The following is a 17,297-nucleotide window of genomic DNA, read 5'->3' as shown; positions in this document are numbered from 1 at the left end:
AGAAAACTTGCAAAATTACTGACAGACCATTAATTTCCACTCACCTTCACATTCTCTTCACTTTGGCTCCCCATACCTGTTTCAGTGGCATTGAGAGCTTCCCTCTGCCCTTACTGCTTAGGCATTTTGCAGGGCAAGTCAACTACCAAACCACTTGACTCAGAGAATCTTCAGCTTACCCTTACAATACTTCTTCACGCACAGAAAAGCAGCCAACTATAAAGGAAGCCTGGATTTCTTGGTATCCAATGGCACCCTGCCCACTATAGCTCCTGATTCTGCCTCGGAGACAGTCAATTAGTCATGAAGAATCAGAAAACAGATCTTTTTCTCCACCTTACAGAGGAGTTAGTTAAAAAAAAATAAACAGTTTAAGTGTAGAAAGACTGGAAAGTTATACATTTCTTCTTCCTTACAAATTTTTCTACTTTTCCAATAAATTAAGACACTGGAAAAGGTTTATGTAGAAGCAATTAAAAAGAAAAGTTAGTACAATAACAAAAGCAAGTTGCAACTCTTACCAGTAATTTTCGGTAGAAGAGGGTTCATTACATCCGAAAAGTAACATGTGATGGACAGTGTCCATGCTGGCATGAGGCTTAAAGTCAACTGAAAAACAAAATGATAAAACAAATAAGCTATCCTTACTCTCACCATTAGTTACATCAGCAACAGCATTTTGTGCCATTTTTTCTCTGCAGTACTAGGAACATGGCATGTACATCTCCACTCATTTATTTACCTTCTGCATTCCACTTACAAGTTTTACTTAAATTCCCATTCAACAGTCTGTCTCCCAGGCTAAAACACTGTACCTCACATAGTCATTAAGAAAAAGAAATTCCAAGTTCCCACTGAAAACTACTGCTGCTGTTTTCCCCCGAAAGTTAAATATGACACTTAGTAAAAATAGCCATGTATCCCAAACCACAAAATTTTACTGTAACCAGTCTAATTTCAATCTAGATTCAAAATTTGCACTTGTGATTTAGTAATACTTTTCTACTTCTTCATCAAAAATACAAACAGTAAGTTACAGTTAAGAGTAACTAATATCTTATGTGTTAGTGATATCTTTTTCCAGTATTCCACCTGGTTTTCATTTTTGCTGCATTTTTCTTGGGACAACAGTTCCAAGATGGGATTATGATTTATTCTCACTAATAATGTCAAACCCTTGGAGGGTTTTTAAACCTTATCCTACAGCACAAATTCCAAAACAGTGGAATCAGTCCTGCCCTTACATGTACATAGACACTGAGGAACCTTCAAGGAAGTGTCTTTTAGCTCTTGTAAGAGTCTTAACATGAGCAAATGGTGAAGCTGCAAACCACTGAAACACTATTCTGCTCCCAAAGTTTGTGGATTTATGTGCAGACTGAACTCAGTATTTTAACATGCTGCTGAAGCAGGGTTCCTGAAGTTAATGATGATGTGAATTATTGACCCAGTTTTATAAGGGAAAAAAACCCCTAATCAAATAGCTTCTAACCCTATTTTTGGAGCTGAGGCCTGTTGTGAAAAGTGAGGAAAACCAGCCAAAAGTTAAGGCATGCGAGTCAAATTCTAGCTTGAAGACGTAAGGCATGAAGTCAGATTTTAAGGAAATGAGCACGCCAGAGCTGAGGGCTTGATTTGGGAAGTAAGAGATGCATGCATGATGCATGAAGTAAGAGATACCCTGGGAGGGTACTTCGAGCAACACGTACGAATTCAGAAGTGCTAAACTTGCCATCATGATTAAAGTCTAAAGACTACGCAACATCTTTTTTTTCCTACAAGCAAATTATACTAATTTCATAGCTAAAAATCTAATTTGTGCTACAGAAAGACCTTCTGTTTTGATGGTTTTATCCATAACAATTAGTGAAATTATGGTTAACTCTCACATGGGACAGACAATGTGTCATTTTATGTGGACTTCCTGCCTTAGTTTTCAAGTGTTTCAGGTGTTTTAAGCTGCTGCTACCAATTTAAGCGAGACATTAAATTTCTGAAGGAGTTTATAAGCAGTTCACAGATGTGAAATCTAATGAAGTTTATTGTCGAACTTGATACCTGTACAAAACATACTTTAAATAACACCTACAAGGGCAGCCTTCAATAAAGGTAAAAATAAAGGTTAGTGCATGGATGGGACCTTTAAGCACTATTAAAAAAACTTACTACAAATAGCTTACTAAATACTACTCTTACTAGTAGAAAATGATGCACCACAGTTAGCAAACCAAAATGAGATTTCTGCGTAAGCCACTTGTACACACTATTTTAGCTCACATATCTCATCACTGTTTCTGAAAGAAGAGTTGAAAAACCTCTAAGTCTGCCTGTGAGCTCAAGAGAGCTTTGTACAGTCAGTTACTCTGTTCCTGTATGGTTATCTTCTTAGCACCACACTGAGGCTTACACCCTCCCAAACAGAAGGTCAAAAAAAAGCCATTTAAAAAAATCCTACGTGTAAAAGCCATATTCAAGCCAAATGCAGTACCTGTCACTACCAAAGGCTTAAGAAATATCAAACAAAAGCCTTATATTCTTAGTGGAGAGCCTCCACATTTTACAATAATGAACAGAAAATTACTCAATAGTTAAACACGTTTTATGCATGGAGGATTGCCACAAAATGATTACTAAAATAACAGTTAACAGTTTTGGTGTATATATACTAAATCTGAATAAAGTCTGACTTACTTTCTTGACCAAGTACTACTTTGAATTATGAACTCCAGGAAAAACAGGAGTGAAGAGAACATGACATCAGTTTAATCTTAACAGTTTCTAGTTAAGGTATGTACTTAAAAAATTAATTTCAAATATGTTCATCTTTACAAATAACAACTCGATATAAAGTTGATATTCTTTAAAAAAAAAAATTGCTGTCTTCCCTATAATGGAATTAACTTTAAAGAAATTTATCAACATATCGGTGTCCACATTTTGGCAGATTAGGGAGACATTAGAGGCCTTCAACACAGTGAAGTCATCACTACTTGCCAATAGGAAGTTTATATATGCTCTACTAGAGTAACAAACCCACAGTGTCTCAGACTCATGTAAGGACAAAGAGTAATAAATCATCTAATTACTTCAATTTGTGTTGCTAAACGTAATAGGCTCCATCTCATTTCTACAGCACAATCTGACAGGGACTTACCATGAGTCAGTAAGAAAAAGACACATTTATTTACTAGTCACCCATGTGGATGAATGTAAGAAGCTAAAGATGACAGTCAAATTTTTTGGCCGAGTGGCTTACTGTCAGACTCAATTCTTACAAGTGTCTGTAGAGCACCCTTCAGCTATCACTACAGCTCGGTAATAAAAAAATGATTTTTATCAATGCCTGCACTATTAGACTCAATCTAGCTTCTGGTTTAGCTACTTATTGATAAACATTAATCAAACATGAGGTGGAAGAAGTAAACTGCAATATGTTTTTAAAATGCAACTGGAAAGATACTTTCTTGAAAAATTACATATTAATCTCACTCATTAATATCTTTTACATATTAATCTCACAGCCATTTCATTTCACAGAATCAAAAGGTATGTTCCTAACATTAACCTAAATGTAAACCAAACCACCCCACAAACAAACAAACATTTGCCTCCTCCCAGTTTGTCAGCATTTATAGCCCTTTGGGACAGAAAAACAACTGTTTCAAACAGAAAACTCAGCCTTGACAGTCTGACCCTCCACTAAAGCGTATCACACAGAAAACTAACTGCATCTGCAAAAATACATAGATGCACCCCTGAAAAAGACGTCTAGGGCAAAACTTGCTCTACTCCTCCTTCTAGTTGGTAACATTTCATAAGTAAGTTTCATCAGTTCCTTCTTTTGGTAATGTCTGAGAACTGACTCTGATCAAGTTGGTAAATTCTGGTACAGTATCCTTCCAGCTTTGCAGTATGAAGTTATACCCATTGTCCCTGTGCAAGCTGGACCATCTACTGGTTTTAAATCTTGAGGGGAATAGCAAAGCTGAAGTCTGAATTCAAAGTTCTCAAATATAAAATCAATAAAAAATATTGAAAAAAGTTAAAGAACATATTTTCTCCTTACTAAAAATGTAGTACTGCCTGCATACAATGCTAAAAAGAAGTTCTCACTTCCAAGGTCCTTATATTTTACCGGTATGCAAAAAACCTATCCTGCTACAGGTTCTATAAACAGAACCTTCTCTTCCACACGGTCTTGGAGGAGGGAAGAAAATGGGGTAAAAAATAGGAAAACAAAGTAAAAAAGGAATAAACAAGTGATTCTTGGTCAAAGTGTAAGGACATTTGGTCTTAAAAGTGTCCTTTTAAAGTGTAAAAGGAAAAAAACCCCAACAACACAGAAAAGAAAAGGCATTTAATTGGCAGCATTATGTGCAAATAAAATGAACTAGAGGCAGAACATGTAGCTTCTGGTCTCAGCTTTATCATTGCACTGTCTCAGAAACCCAGGTTATTGTTTTAATTCTGTGTAATCACATCTTTTCATGTTGAAGCTCTTCAGAACACAGTCTTCTCAATACATCACTGAACAACAACCCAGAGTGACAGTTCATATGTTAGTTTTTAGATGCCTCTATCACAAAGTAAAACAGTAATTAATGAAAGTTAATTACACCATTTATTTGCAATGCAATGAATGCAGATTCTGCTTAAACCATAAAAATGTAGACACTATGGTTTTAAAAGAAGTATTTCATTCTCTGTGTGTCAATCTACTATGCTTATTTAAGCAACACAAAATACATGCACATAAGTTTTTAGCTTCACAACAGTTAATGGTATTAAGAAGTATTTAAGGAAAAACTCCATTAAGCATCTCATTTCTTAGATGATGATATCTATTGTAAAAATCTCTTTCCTGAGAAGAAGATTTAATTTGCTATCCAAGTATTTCATAAGATAGGTCAGTTTGCATTCCTTCTATTCTCTACAATTGGATATGTTTGAGTCTACTCAGACTTGTCAGTAGACAAGGCACTTCAGGACATGGTTTAGTGGGCATGGTTGGTGGTTGGACTCAATGATCTTGAGGGTCTTTTCCAACCTATATGATTCTACGAGTCTACTCTTCCAATAATTAGGTAACTTCTGTTGATTGCGAAGACTCCAATCTGACAAATCTTTTCCACTGAAAACACTTTCCCATGACTTTACTGAAGTGAGAAGGAACTGATCACATGCTTAAGATTGACCACATGCCTATCCATTTTAGTGGAAGGGACCAAAGAGAAAAAAACAAAAGCAAGCAATTTTGTTTTATTTTCAAGGCATCCAGATACAATAGGTTGTAAGCAATGTTATCATGGGAAAACTTCATGTTCACAGAACAACATGTTTTTTTAAATTTGCTCACCAAGTTCCTCTTGATCTTCAAATCTCCACCTGACAACTAGAATGGTTTCTTTGTCCAGACCTTATTCTGCTTTGTAATCACATGTACTCAAGCACAGTCATTACTGGAAAGGTGAACAAAACCTATAAAAATCTTGTGAAGACCCTGTAAACACCAAAAACCTAAAAGTTTCTCAGTCTTCGGAGAAAAAAAATGGGTTATCTTGCATGATGCACATTGAGACTTTGCATAAATACCACTTCTAAGCAAATTCTTTTCGTAGGTCCTTTCAAACATATACACCACTGAAAGAAGTTTATGTAGCTTTAACACATGTAAACACCAAAGTAGAGAACTAAATGTGCAGCAGTTTATGAATTGAACTACACAATTTTGCAACTCGGTGAAGCACTACATAAAAATTGCTTATGCAGCAGGTTAGTATTATGCCTTTCTATATTTCACCTGAAAGCAGAAGAGTCTATTGCACACACTGCACAGCAAGTATAGTTTACCAGAGAATGAAAACCTCCCTTTTATGCTTATTTTTCTTTCTGGGGTCAAACTCACAGCCAACATGTGAGGTCAGGTTCTGACTTCTTTACAAAACAGATATACAAAGAAAGCACTGAAGAAAATTGACTCAATTTTTGTAGTTACTATAATACAACATGAAAACCTAACCAGAATACTCTATTTCTGAAGGATTTCCACAAGGAAATCCACGTAGAATAATAGTCTTATAATACATTACAACAAAATCTACATAGGATTCCCACCACATTTATTTTAAGTGCTGATATCCTAAAATGCAACAAAAGAGTAAGGGAAGAAAAATATAGAGGTTTTAACTTCTCATTGTTTTCTTTTATTTCTGTTTATAGCATTTTCTGATAGCGAAACTATCTTCAGCCAAACCAACAAGCCTTCTCTCTACCTGAACAGCTGTATGTTCACAAGCAGGGCAAAATAAAAAGTATCTCAAAGACTTTCTGAACAGATCGTGTTGTTTTGCTGATCTATATGATTTCAGCGTTTGTACACTATTGCAGTATTTCCTTCTATTTATCTGCCATCTTATTCATGCCACAACATTATTAAAAAAAAAAAAGAGGCGAGAGGGTTTGGTTGGTTTTGGTTTTTCCCCCAGATAGGTAAAATCTTACTGTGGCCAACACTGACTGTAAGTACAAAGGATTTACAGCCTGTACCAGCAGGTAAATAAACAGTCTGCTCAGTGGAGCAGAATTAAGTATCCGGCCAGAGACAGAAAGCCAATACTTTACAAATGGGACTCTTTGGTACTGACTGCCAGAGGCATCTGCATGCAGCTCCCTAACTACTATTACTCATGAATCTCTCCAGATACAGTTTGTTCTCTTGACTCTAAGTAGCTCTTTCATTTGTTTCTGCATTAGACATGATGAATGCATTTTGGAAACTCTGACAGCCAAAGATTAAGTCAATATGAGTCAAAGGAAAAAAGAAAATGCTGAGGTTCTTCAAAATGGCTTGCTTAGGTTCTTCCAGTCAACCAATACTCACCTACATAGGCTTCATCATCCACCGGAAGGGGTACTGACATGCAGAGGTAGGTATCAGACTATTAAAAGACAAAAGAACAGAAATTACCTTTAAATTCGGAATATTCAGAATGAAAAGAAGAGAAACAAAGCACCAAAATTCTCTACACTTTCTGAAGATCAATGTGAGAATGCTGAATAAACTAATATATAAAAATTACATACTTATAAGCCTTAGCGCTGAATTTATTTGCAGTGGTTAACAAACACTGTCCCCTCCCTGTCTACTAAAAATCTGAAGGGTTAACAGTGCCTTCCCAATGTCCAAATAAACACCATGAATCAATGACTGTGCTACATAATGTGAAAAGAATTATTCAGCTTCTGATTCACTGTGTCCTTGGTACGCACTACTTTCTTGGTACTTATAAACTTACTATAATCTAAGAATTAATGGCACTTGAGTGGTGGGAGAGGTGCTGATCTCATCCCTCTGGTGACCAGCAGTAGGACACGAGGAGATGGAATGAAGCTGCATCAGGGGAAGTTTGGATTGGACATTAGGAAATGGTTCTTCACTGAGAGGGTGGCCAGTCACTGGAACAGGCTCCCCAGGGAAGTGGTCACGGCACCAAGCCTGTCAGAGTTTAAGTAGGGTCTGGACAACAGTCTTAGTCATATGGTTTAGTTTTAGGTAGTCCTGCAAGGAGCAGGGAGTTGGACTCCATGGGTCCCTTCCAACTCAAGATATTCTGAAGCTAAATAGATTTCTCCCTATAGCAGTATTTCACTCTATGCCAAGATTTATATAACTGGACCACAAGGTGTAAAAATGCTGTGCCACTGTAGCAGCAATCATAGAAATACATTTATTTTTGATTCATGCACCTAATTCTATTATGATCAATGAAAATATTGTTCCCTGGGCATTCTAACAAACATCACATATCCCTTAAAACAAAGAAAAAGAACAGAATCAATTAAAAACCAAACAATTCGATACGTGATTTTCTTGCTTAAGCACTGTAAAGGACTACTATTTTCCTGGAGCAATTGGATGTACAATCTGCATAAGACACAGTGTAATGAGCACTCCAGGTAGAAAATTTATCAAGAATGCCCTCTCCATGATGCTACAGTTGTTTTTGTTGCCTAAAAGACTTTTGGTTTCAGTTTAAACACTCAGCATGTAAACCTTGAAAGTATTGCTGGATTAAAATATGAACACAATAAACTCAGAGCAATGGCTACAAACAAAATCCAGGTTTTCCATCTACAAGACCTTGGACTATACAACAAAGTCCTTGAGAACAAGATGGCAATCCTATTGAAAGGAAGGCTCTTTCTTTGTACATCAAAAAAAGTCAGTAAATCATTGGAACAGCACAAAATTACGTGTGAACTACGCAAACAAAAAATGGAATCGGTCTCATTTTTGTCAGCTAGATGAAGGACAGGTCCTACAAAAGCACCATCTATGAAAACACCACCTGCTTTAGTGAGATATTTGGCCAAAGATGATGTAGGATATCTAGATTACTATTCTAAGAAATAAATTCATTGCCATGGTTTATTTACATGTAACAGAGATTAGGCTACAAGGTCAGCAATGCAGCTATTAGGTTGATAGCTACATGATTAACTATTTAAAACCTTTTTTTTGCAACTTTAAAGACTGTTTGAGAAAGATGTCAGCTATTGGAATTTCACTACACCCATGAACTCAAAATCTGACAGGACTTTCAAAAGGACTATACTAAACAAATGAAGATGAAATTCCTGCTATGAAAAACTTCAAACCTAATTTAAAAGAAGACACTGCAAATAGGTATAAACAATTAAATGAAACTGAGAAGGAAGGACAGGTACAATGGTGATAACAATATGTGATTAGACAAAGCAGTGACGTGCACAGCTAAGAAAACATTTTTGGTGTTTTTGATAGAAGATGGGAGCGGTGAACAGAGGTCAGCTGGTACAACTGATGTGAATGCCTTTGTGTACTCTAGTTATATGCATTTACAGAATGAACATACTAAAGCCTTCTAGAAATAGAAAAGGAAATATTCTACCTTTTCTATTTAACCTGGGTTCAGAAGCATTTTTAAAAAACCCCTGCATTTAGAACCTTATACCCAAATGCCAAACTTTGAAAGTCAATGGCAGCAATTCCCATTGTAGTAGAAATAAACAGTAGATTCTTTGTCTTTAAACACAAATTGATTTTAGAAACAGTGTGGACTAAAAATAAGGATGACACGTATTTTATGAAAGTATGATTTACCCAAGTAAGAATTAAAATAGTTAAGAACAGAGTATTAGGACTTAGCAAGGATGCAATGGCTGAGATTTTATAACTTGTGTCATAACATCTACAAAGATTATTAGAAGTCTAGGTGTACTATTACTTTTGGCTCTTTTTTTAATCAAAGACTGTTAACTGGAAATTATAGATGTATTAAACCAGTAGTGTGCTACTCATTATCTGAGCTGTTGCAGAACTCAGTCATGCCTCTCTGTCTCAGTGGTATAATACATCTACAAGTAGCAACTGTCCTGGTTAAACATCTTTCTTCCATGTTCTTTGTCACCTCTCTTCAATACTGATGTACTCTACATTGTATAGTTTAGAGACATGCGCCTAGGTAATCTGATGTGCCTTTATGATTTTAATCCTAAAAAAGAGCAAAGGTTTTTTTAAGAGAAAAAAAAAACAAAGAAAAAATTTGCAAGACCCACTGCTTTGAAGAAGAAATGGGGGGGTGGAGAGGGGTGAGGGCAGAGACACGAAAGGGAACATTCAAAGTTTTTTATTTTTCATTTGTTTGTTATTGTTTGTATTGCCTTACATTAGCCACTTCAGATTGTCCCCCAAAGTAATCTGAAGGACTTCATTTCATTAACGAGAGATCCTGGCCAGCAGTTACTTTAACATGACAAGCCTATAGATGATCAGTACAGGTAAAGCATTGAATTGTTAAAATTCCATACTACTCACAGTGTAGTCTCATATCCCTTACCCCTTCCTACTGTTCCACCCTACTACCCACATTGTTTTTAAAGAATTTATCTCCTCTTCTTCCCTATTAAAATGTATTTTTCAAAAGCAGAGAAACCAGGAAACAAACCCACAAAATTACCCTAACTACAACCATTTTCAAAATGCTTCCAATAACTTCTTAAAAGGAAAGAAGCACATTTAAAAAAAAAAATATCAAGATTGTCTATGGGTTAAAATTTATTTGACAAATTCATGACATAAAGAACTGTCACTATCTATTAAATAAGATAGTCTGGACTAAAAATCCAAGCCAGCATCCTATCATTATTACTGTGAACAGGGAGGGTATGTTCTAATCTTTGCATTACTACTCTCCTATCCTACCTTTTATGGTCTTTCTGTAAATAACTCCTATGAGGTGTAGTCAGAGAAGAGATTGCTTGGTCAAATGGATAATGCAGTCAATCAATGTGGTCATTCTGAAGTCTTTACCATTACTGGCATGAAAACTCATCCTGGCATAATCACAATGGTTTTAAATTTTGTCTCTGATGTACAAGCCAGGTTGTATTTAGCTAATAAGATAAAATGAGCAAATGAAAAAAGAGCTATTGGATTCAACAAAACAGATTCTGGCGGCTTATCTCCAGTTGTCAATGTTCCCAACTTCAAACACAAGAAGAGTAGGAACATCCTGACACTAAAGCATTACAAAAGGCACACTGCAGAATCCACCGTAATTCTGTCCTTTTTCTCTACCTCACCACAAGCAGGTTTGTGAGCATGAGGGTGCATATTTGATCCATCTTCAGAAGAAAATGATTATGTAGGCTTCATCTTGTGTAAGAAACAAGCAGGGAGGAAAAAAAAGTGAGATCACTCCACTAGGCTCAACCCCATCAATTCAGATGTTTCCAAAAAAAGTGAAAAGACAAGACTGATAGAACTTTAGATGTGCAACAGGCTGCCTTTTGAAAGCATACTGGGGAGGGAGGAAGAGAAAAGACCCACACTTTTCCCTCCCATGCCCTGCCCCCTCCCCCCTTTTTCTTTAAAGGAAGAATCTTTATTATTAATAAGGGCCATTACTGACTAATAATTGCATCACGTCTCATAAATCTCTGGTATTGATATTCACTGTGCCAGGGTCCAGGTTCATGTAAGTAACTAAACTGTACGTTTTACAGAATTTCACCCTAAGTTATTTTGAGGAATTACCCCAAGTAATTCACACAAATTTCTCCAGAGTTAGAGCAAGTTTTGGGGGATCTTAGGTCATGATCTCAATTTGGTTGTCATAGCAACAGTAAAGAAAGAGGTGCCAGTAATTTATGGGTATCCAAATGATCAAATTTCCTTCTTATTTTATATATTTTTATTTCGTATGGTATATCCAAGCAAACTGGAGATGAGAAGGGAAATTTTAGCCAACGCATTCAAACTGAGAAACTAAAGTTATTGAATATGCAGGTATTACAAGTCACTGCTGACGTACTAGTAGAAGCTCAAGATAAGCAGTTTCAAAAAAAAAAGAAAAAAAAAAGAAAAAAAAAGGACTTGCAAATTCCACTAGACAAGAACCCCTCCATCCACAACCCTTCCACACTAACAATATCCAAATATTGTTTTGGATACCAAATCACAACATCTTTTACCACTTTTTTGTGCCTTTAGCAATATTCATGAAGTTTCAAGTATACATTTAAGAACTCAGCCAATGCTGTACCAAAATTAATTCACCAATGAAAAGTTTGTTCAGCCTCAAACTTAGTAGTAATTAATTAAAAACCCCAAACTATTATTTATAAACAAAATTACTTCAGATACAGTTTTAATTGCACTATAATTTTTTATCATTATTTCTTATTTGATTTGTAACAACCACAAATATTCACAGCAGCAAAACTGGCAGAGTAACCATGTTTACCCCACATTCTTAACAATGCTTTCACAAAATAGCATTCAATTTGCTTAACGGTATTGGGGATTGTATCTGAAATTTAAAATTTTCAAAATAAGCTGGTCCCATCCCTTCTTGGAAGAAAAAACATACAGCTTCCCATTTAAATAAGAAGTCCTAACATACTGGTAATTTGCTGTGCAGAGGGATAATTTTCTTATAATTACCTTAAGTATAAAAAAATTATTATAGAACTTTTCCCTCAGAAATGAAAAAGCCTTTCAGTCTTCCTCTCCACAGCTCTTAGATGTCCTCCACCCTTCAGCAGTACACCAAAATTACTTTTCACATATGTTAGTTCCATTTTTCCCTACTGTGCAATTGGAATAATTATTAAGAAAAATACAGAGTATTTAAGTACCGCAGATATTGTTTCCCCCCACTTATGAGAGGTGGTACTGTTCAAAAGTATCAACGTTTATTAACTGAGCTGGAGAACTATTATACATCACTGATTTCCAGGTTTATATTGCTTGAATATACATTTCAGTGCCCCTGTTCATAAGGAGCACTTGGAACAGTTTCACATGAATGTGCATGTTTGGTACTTGTGCCAAAAGAACGCACAACTTCAGGGCAGATTCTGCACAGTTAGCACACTCCTAAGCCACATAAGGGGCTAGTTCTCATTGATTCACCCACAGGGCAGCTGCAGCTACAGCATGTAAGGCAAACTCCCACACCCTCTTCCCCCAAACCCCCAAAGTCACTATGAGTCTAGTACCTCATTGCAAAAAAATGCAGGTTTTTTGACAACCCCTCCCACAGCCTTGACAACATGAGATACATATGAATTTAATTTTATGCAACTAACCTACCAATACAAGGACAGATGTTAAACTTGGCTCCAGCCATTTGCAAATCATTCCACTGAGAATTATGCCACTTCCACAATTATAAGGTGCTACCTATGCAAACCATACAAAATCATTTGGGGTTTCTTTTCCCTCCTCCTCCTGTTGGAAATGTGTACATATTTCCTCCATGAACCAGGTGAATATTTTACAGAGTTTAAGCTCTATGTTATCTGTATGCCCCTACATTAAGAGAATTCAGTGATTCCTACAGTGATCACTCCAAAACAACAACATGAATGCTCATCATCAAGGTACAACCTTACTGGTAGTACCAAAAATTCATGTCAGTTTCAGGGAATACATGCATATGGTTGGACTTCTTGGAATCCAAAGAGATTAATTTTCAGTATCTGTTTTCAATAAGAACTATCTGGGAAGCTGGAGTATCAAAGACCTTGGAAAATAAAATTAAATACAACTGCCTACAGTGATGCTATGGAACAACTCAACTCAGCAACAGTACTATTTCAGAAGGTCCCTTTCTTTTTCCAGCCTGGAGATATTTCTGACTAAACAACCAGTAACTCCAGCCCTTGCAGAACAATTCTTACATTACATGAACCTTCTGATTGTCTGTCTACAGCAGGTCACACTGGTCATCAATTGTAAACAATGAACTGGTTAGTTACATTAGACATCTTTGTGTTAGCTAGCTGTGACTCTAGATAAGAAATGTGACAGATATGTGTGCGTAACACCAAGAGAGAAAGAGGCCAGAAGAATTCTGTTTATGAGGTCTCCTGAAACTACTAACCTGTGGCCAAACGGTGAATTGGGAATTTGTAGCAATCCAGCTGAAACAAGATTTTCTTTTCACAAAAAATGACAAAGAAGAGATAACACAGAACATACTGCTCTAAAGATACTCTTTTGTTCTCTAGAATTTAACTCATTCACATCTTCTGCACTAATTTCTGCTCCTCCTTTTTTTTTTTCTTCTCCCGCCTTTCCCACATAAATTGTTATACTTGAGAACTCAGGAACTGCAATTAGTCATAACCAAAACAGTGACATACCTCCAGAAAGCCCTTAATAAAGCATTTTAGCAATTTCATTTGTCCTCTTGCTCTTTTGTTTATTTTTGCATCTTTCATGAATAGAGATAAACTTGCAGATAGACCCTGGAAGCGGAAACCTATATATCACAGAGCATCTTGAGTTGGAAGGGACCCCTAAGAATCATTGAGTCTAACTCCCAACTTACAGTCTTACATAAACATCACTGTGGACAACTTGAACTCACAGCAGATCCACAGTTGCTAAATACATCTGCGCACAATTAGGGCCAAGAGGTACACGAAGAAGATAGTGAGCTAGAAGGAAGCCTCTATAGAAGAATTTCCTCTCTAAAGAGGATTCTTCCCTTCCATGTTCTTTCTGCCAAAAAATAAACTAATGGCACTAGATTGTCTTTTCTGCCATTTGGGACACTGTGCAAGGAAGAAGGGAAATGAGAAGAAGGGCAAGTGAGACCACAAAAGGAAAATAAAAGCTAGACTTAAAAGTATATAAGGCTAGTTATTGATTATTCTCACTTACCCTTTTAGGAATTAACTTGGCAAGTTGCTTTCTGTTGCTGTCTTCCCCTGTCCTTCGCCCAAATCTACACTAGACTGTACCATTTCAGTTTATTGTGTACACAAAGGCTGTTGGCTATAGGTACATGTGAATGTGAAAAGTAGTATGTCCTCTCTATTAACTACCACAGCCTTTTGTTGGTGGTGTTGGGGTTTAGTTTTCTTTTTTTTTAATAGGAATCTGAAGTGACTGATCCCTTCATATGTGTTTCCTAGCTCTTCAGCTAATGGATCCTCAGGTAAAATCAATAAAACATAATTACAAATGTGCACCTGGATGAGCTGAGAGTACTTTTCACTCTTTCTGAAAGACAAGTTTAGTGTTTTGCTGCAGACAAATAAAATCTAGTAGAAACTATATTTCTGTTTTGCACTCATTGGAATGACACCACTTACTCTAAATTATATGTCCAGAGGGGTGCTCCCCAATAACTGAAAACCTCATTTTCCCTTCAGTATTTTTTGAAAGTGCTATCTGCAACAATGAGTCATCATCTACTGCAGCACAACATCCTGCTCTTTCCAAGCATCTGCAGCCCTCTAAAAGAGACACAGGGTCTTTTAATGACATATATAATTCCCTGCATTGCAAAAAAACCCCATTAATCATTGTTTATCTTGTTTAATGAAACTACATGTGAAAAATGACAGTAGATTCTCAGACTTCTATGTGAATCTTAAAAATGCTAACGTTAATGTTAAAAATCTTAATTATTGTCTTCATTTTTACTCACTTGGCTCATTAGAAGGTAAGCATCTTCAAACCTGAAGGAGTATACCATTATAACCTGTTTACAGTAGCCTTCCTAGGGTATTTTAAGGGTTTAAAATACTGGGTCAAAAGTATTACCCTTATAAAATGCTTTTTGCTTGGTTTTGCTCAGCTTGCCAATGTTGCGGCAATGTTCAATTTAATGTATCTAAATTCACTGAGGCATCATCTGAGAGTTGGTGGAAACTGCAATTCTAAATAAATGTATGTCTTACTAGCACAGCTGGAAATATTTCACTTTAATAAAACCCATATTCCTTGTTTTAATAAACTTCAGTAACTCAGTTTATGAAACCAACATTTTACAAATAAAATTAATTAGATGAAAATATTTTTCTCTTATTTGAGATTACTTTTCTGTTTCCTACTTTTCTCTGGACATACATATACCTATAAAAGTTACCCTGTTTTTTTTGTTCTTTTTATGGGAGTGGTATTGTAGACAAGGCTTTATTTTCCCAGCTTATTAAAAAAAAAAAAGTGTCAAAAAGTGCTTTGGGTTTGTGTGGTGGGGTTTTGGTAGCGGGGCAGGGGCTGCAGGGTGGCTCCTGTGAAAAGCTGCTAGAAGCTTCTCCGGCTCCAAGTTGGACCCGCCTCTGGCCAAGGCCAACCCAATCAGCGAAGGTGGTAGTGCCTCTGGGAGAACAGATTTAAGAAGGGGAAATCTGCAGTGAAGAGGGAGGTGAGAGAAACCCCTCTGCAGACAGCAAGGTCAGTGAAAAAGGAGGGTGAGGAGGTGTGCTGGAGGAGGTGATGCCCCTGCAGCCCGTAGTGAGATGGCAGGCTGTCCCCCCCCCAGCCCATGGAAGGGAGAGGGGGAGCAGATGCCCACCTGCAGCCCCTGGAAAGCCCACATCGGAGCTGGGGGATGCCCCCAAAGATGGCCACCACTCCATGGGAAAGCCCGTGCTGGAGCAGTCTGTGGCTGAAGGACTGCAGTCTGTGGGAAGGACTCACGTTGGAGAAGTTCATGGAGAACTGTCTCCCATGGGAGGGACCCCAAGCTGGAGCAGGGGAAGAGTGAGTCCTCCCCCTGAGGAAGAAGGAGCAGCAGAGACAGTGTGTGATGAGCTGACCCCAACCCCCATCCCCTGTTCCTCTGCGCTGCCGGTGGGAGGAGGTAGAGAGAACCAGGAGTGGAGTTGAGCTAGGAAGGAGGGAAGGGTGGGGGGAAGGTGTTCTAAGATTTGGTTTTACTTCTCAGTATACGTGTTATAATTTGATTTCTAGCAAATTAAATTGATTTTGTTTCCTCGCCAAGTTGAGCTTGTCTTTTGCCCATGACCATACGTGGTGAGTGATCCCTCCCTGTCCTTGTCTTGACCCATGAGCTTTTCTCTATATTTTCTCCTCATCCCACCTGGGCTGGGTGGGAGGAGTGAGCAAGGGGCTTTGTGGTGCTTTGTTACCCGCTGGGCTTAAACCACGACAAATAGAAAAACTGTATTTCTCTCACCTGCTTAGGTGTCACCCCAGGCATGCGAATGTCCAATGCAAAATCTGACAGACCAAGCGAAATCACCGGCCGGTCGCTTCCAAGGCATTCACTGGACAGAGATCTGGTGGTGTCTTTATACCTTCAAAAGAAAGAAGAAAGATTTTTAAAAATACTGATTTTTGTTGCATCTTTCTAAAAAGAAGGGTCTTCACAACTAGTAAAGAAGTTTGACAATGCTGAGTCGCTCCAGGAGTGATCTGGAAATTTCAGTCCTTCCTGAGCCGAGGAAAACATCTTGGTTATCAAGCACTTACTGAAGTAGTTCCTCTGAGCAATCAGACAGACTAGTTCAAAAAACATTAGCTGAAAACGCAATTTGTCATCTCATCTAAATAATTGTCTGAGGTACATGGATGTATAGATGGAGAACTAATTCACTAGAAAACATCAAGCACTGTTAATCATTCACAACACTTTTGGGGTTTTTTTTAAGACTATGTACCTGATCTATAATTCAATACAGATTAATTTTAAATAATGTGTAAAGGCAAAATTTTTAATTCCAACACCATATTTATAGCAACTCCTGTTATAAGTAGCAAAGTAAAACAGTAAGTTTTACAACTTCACATGAATATCAAAGTCTGTATTGAATGCAATGTGTAAACAAATTGTAAAAAAAATTAAGCACTGTAAGGAACTAAATGGTGAGACACCTGAAACATGATGCAACATTGATACAAATTTTGAACATGTACATTCATGTACATGAATACATAAATACAGAAGTGACATGGTAACTACAGTGCCCAATATAGCTCACAAACAGTAAAC

At 37.1% G+C, this 17,297-nt stretch overlaps 1 protein-coding gene across 6 annotated transcripts in view; it reads right to left on the bottom strand.

Annotated features, from left to right (window-relative positions):
- The window catches only part of PAM (peptidylglycine alpha-amidating monooxygenase), a 152,602-nt gene that overhangs the window by 64,101 nt on the left and 71,204 nt on the right, over positions 1–17,297 (bottom strand). For all 6 annotated transcript variants that reach the window (XM_075019511.1, XM_075019515.1, XM_075019514.1 and 3 more), the window contains 3 exons: positions 16,482–16,602; positions 6,881–6,938; positions 522–609 (listed from right to left, as the gene is read on the bottom strand). In XM_075019511.1, the coding sequence (XP_074875612.1) occupies positions 522–609; positions 6,881–6,938; positions 16,482–16,602 (267 nt within the window). The remainder of the gene's footprint in view (positions 1–521; positions 610–6,880; positions 6,939–16,481; positions 16,603–17,297) is intronic.

This window comes from Buteo buteo, chromosome Z, assembly GCF_964188355.1.
Source record: "Buteo buteo chromosome Z, bButBut1.hap1.1, whole genome shotgun sequence".
Taxonomy (NCBI): Eukaryota; Metazoa; Chordata; class Aves; order Accipitriformes; family Accipitridae; genus Buteo; species Buteo buteo.
The sequence above is the reverse complement of the archived record's forward strand: the minus strand, read 5'-3'. Positions and strand labels throughout refer to the sequence as shown.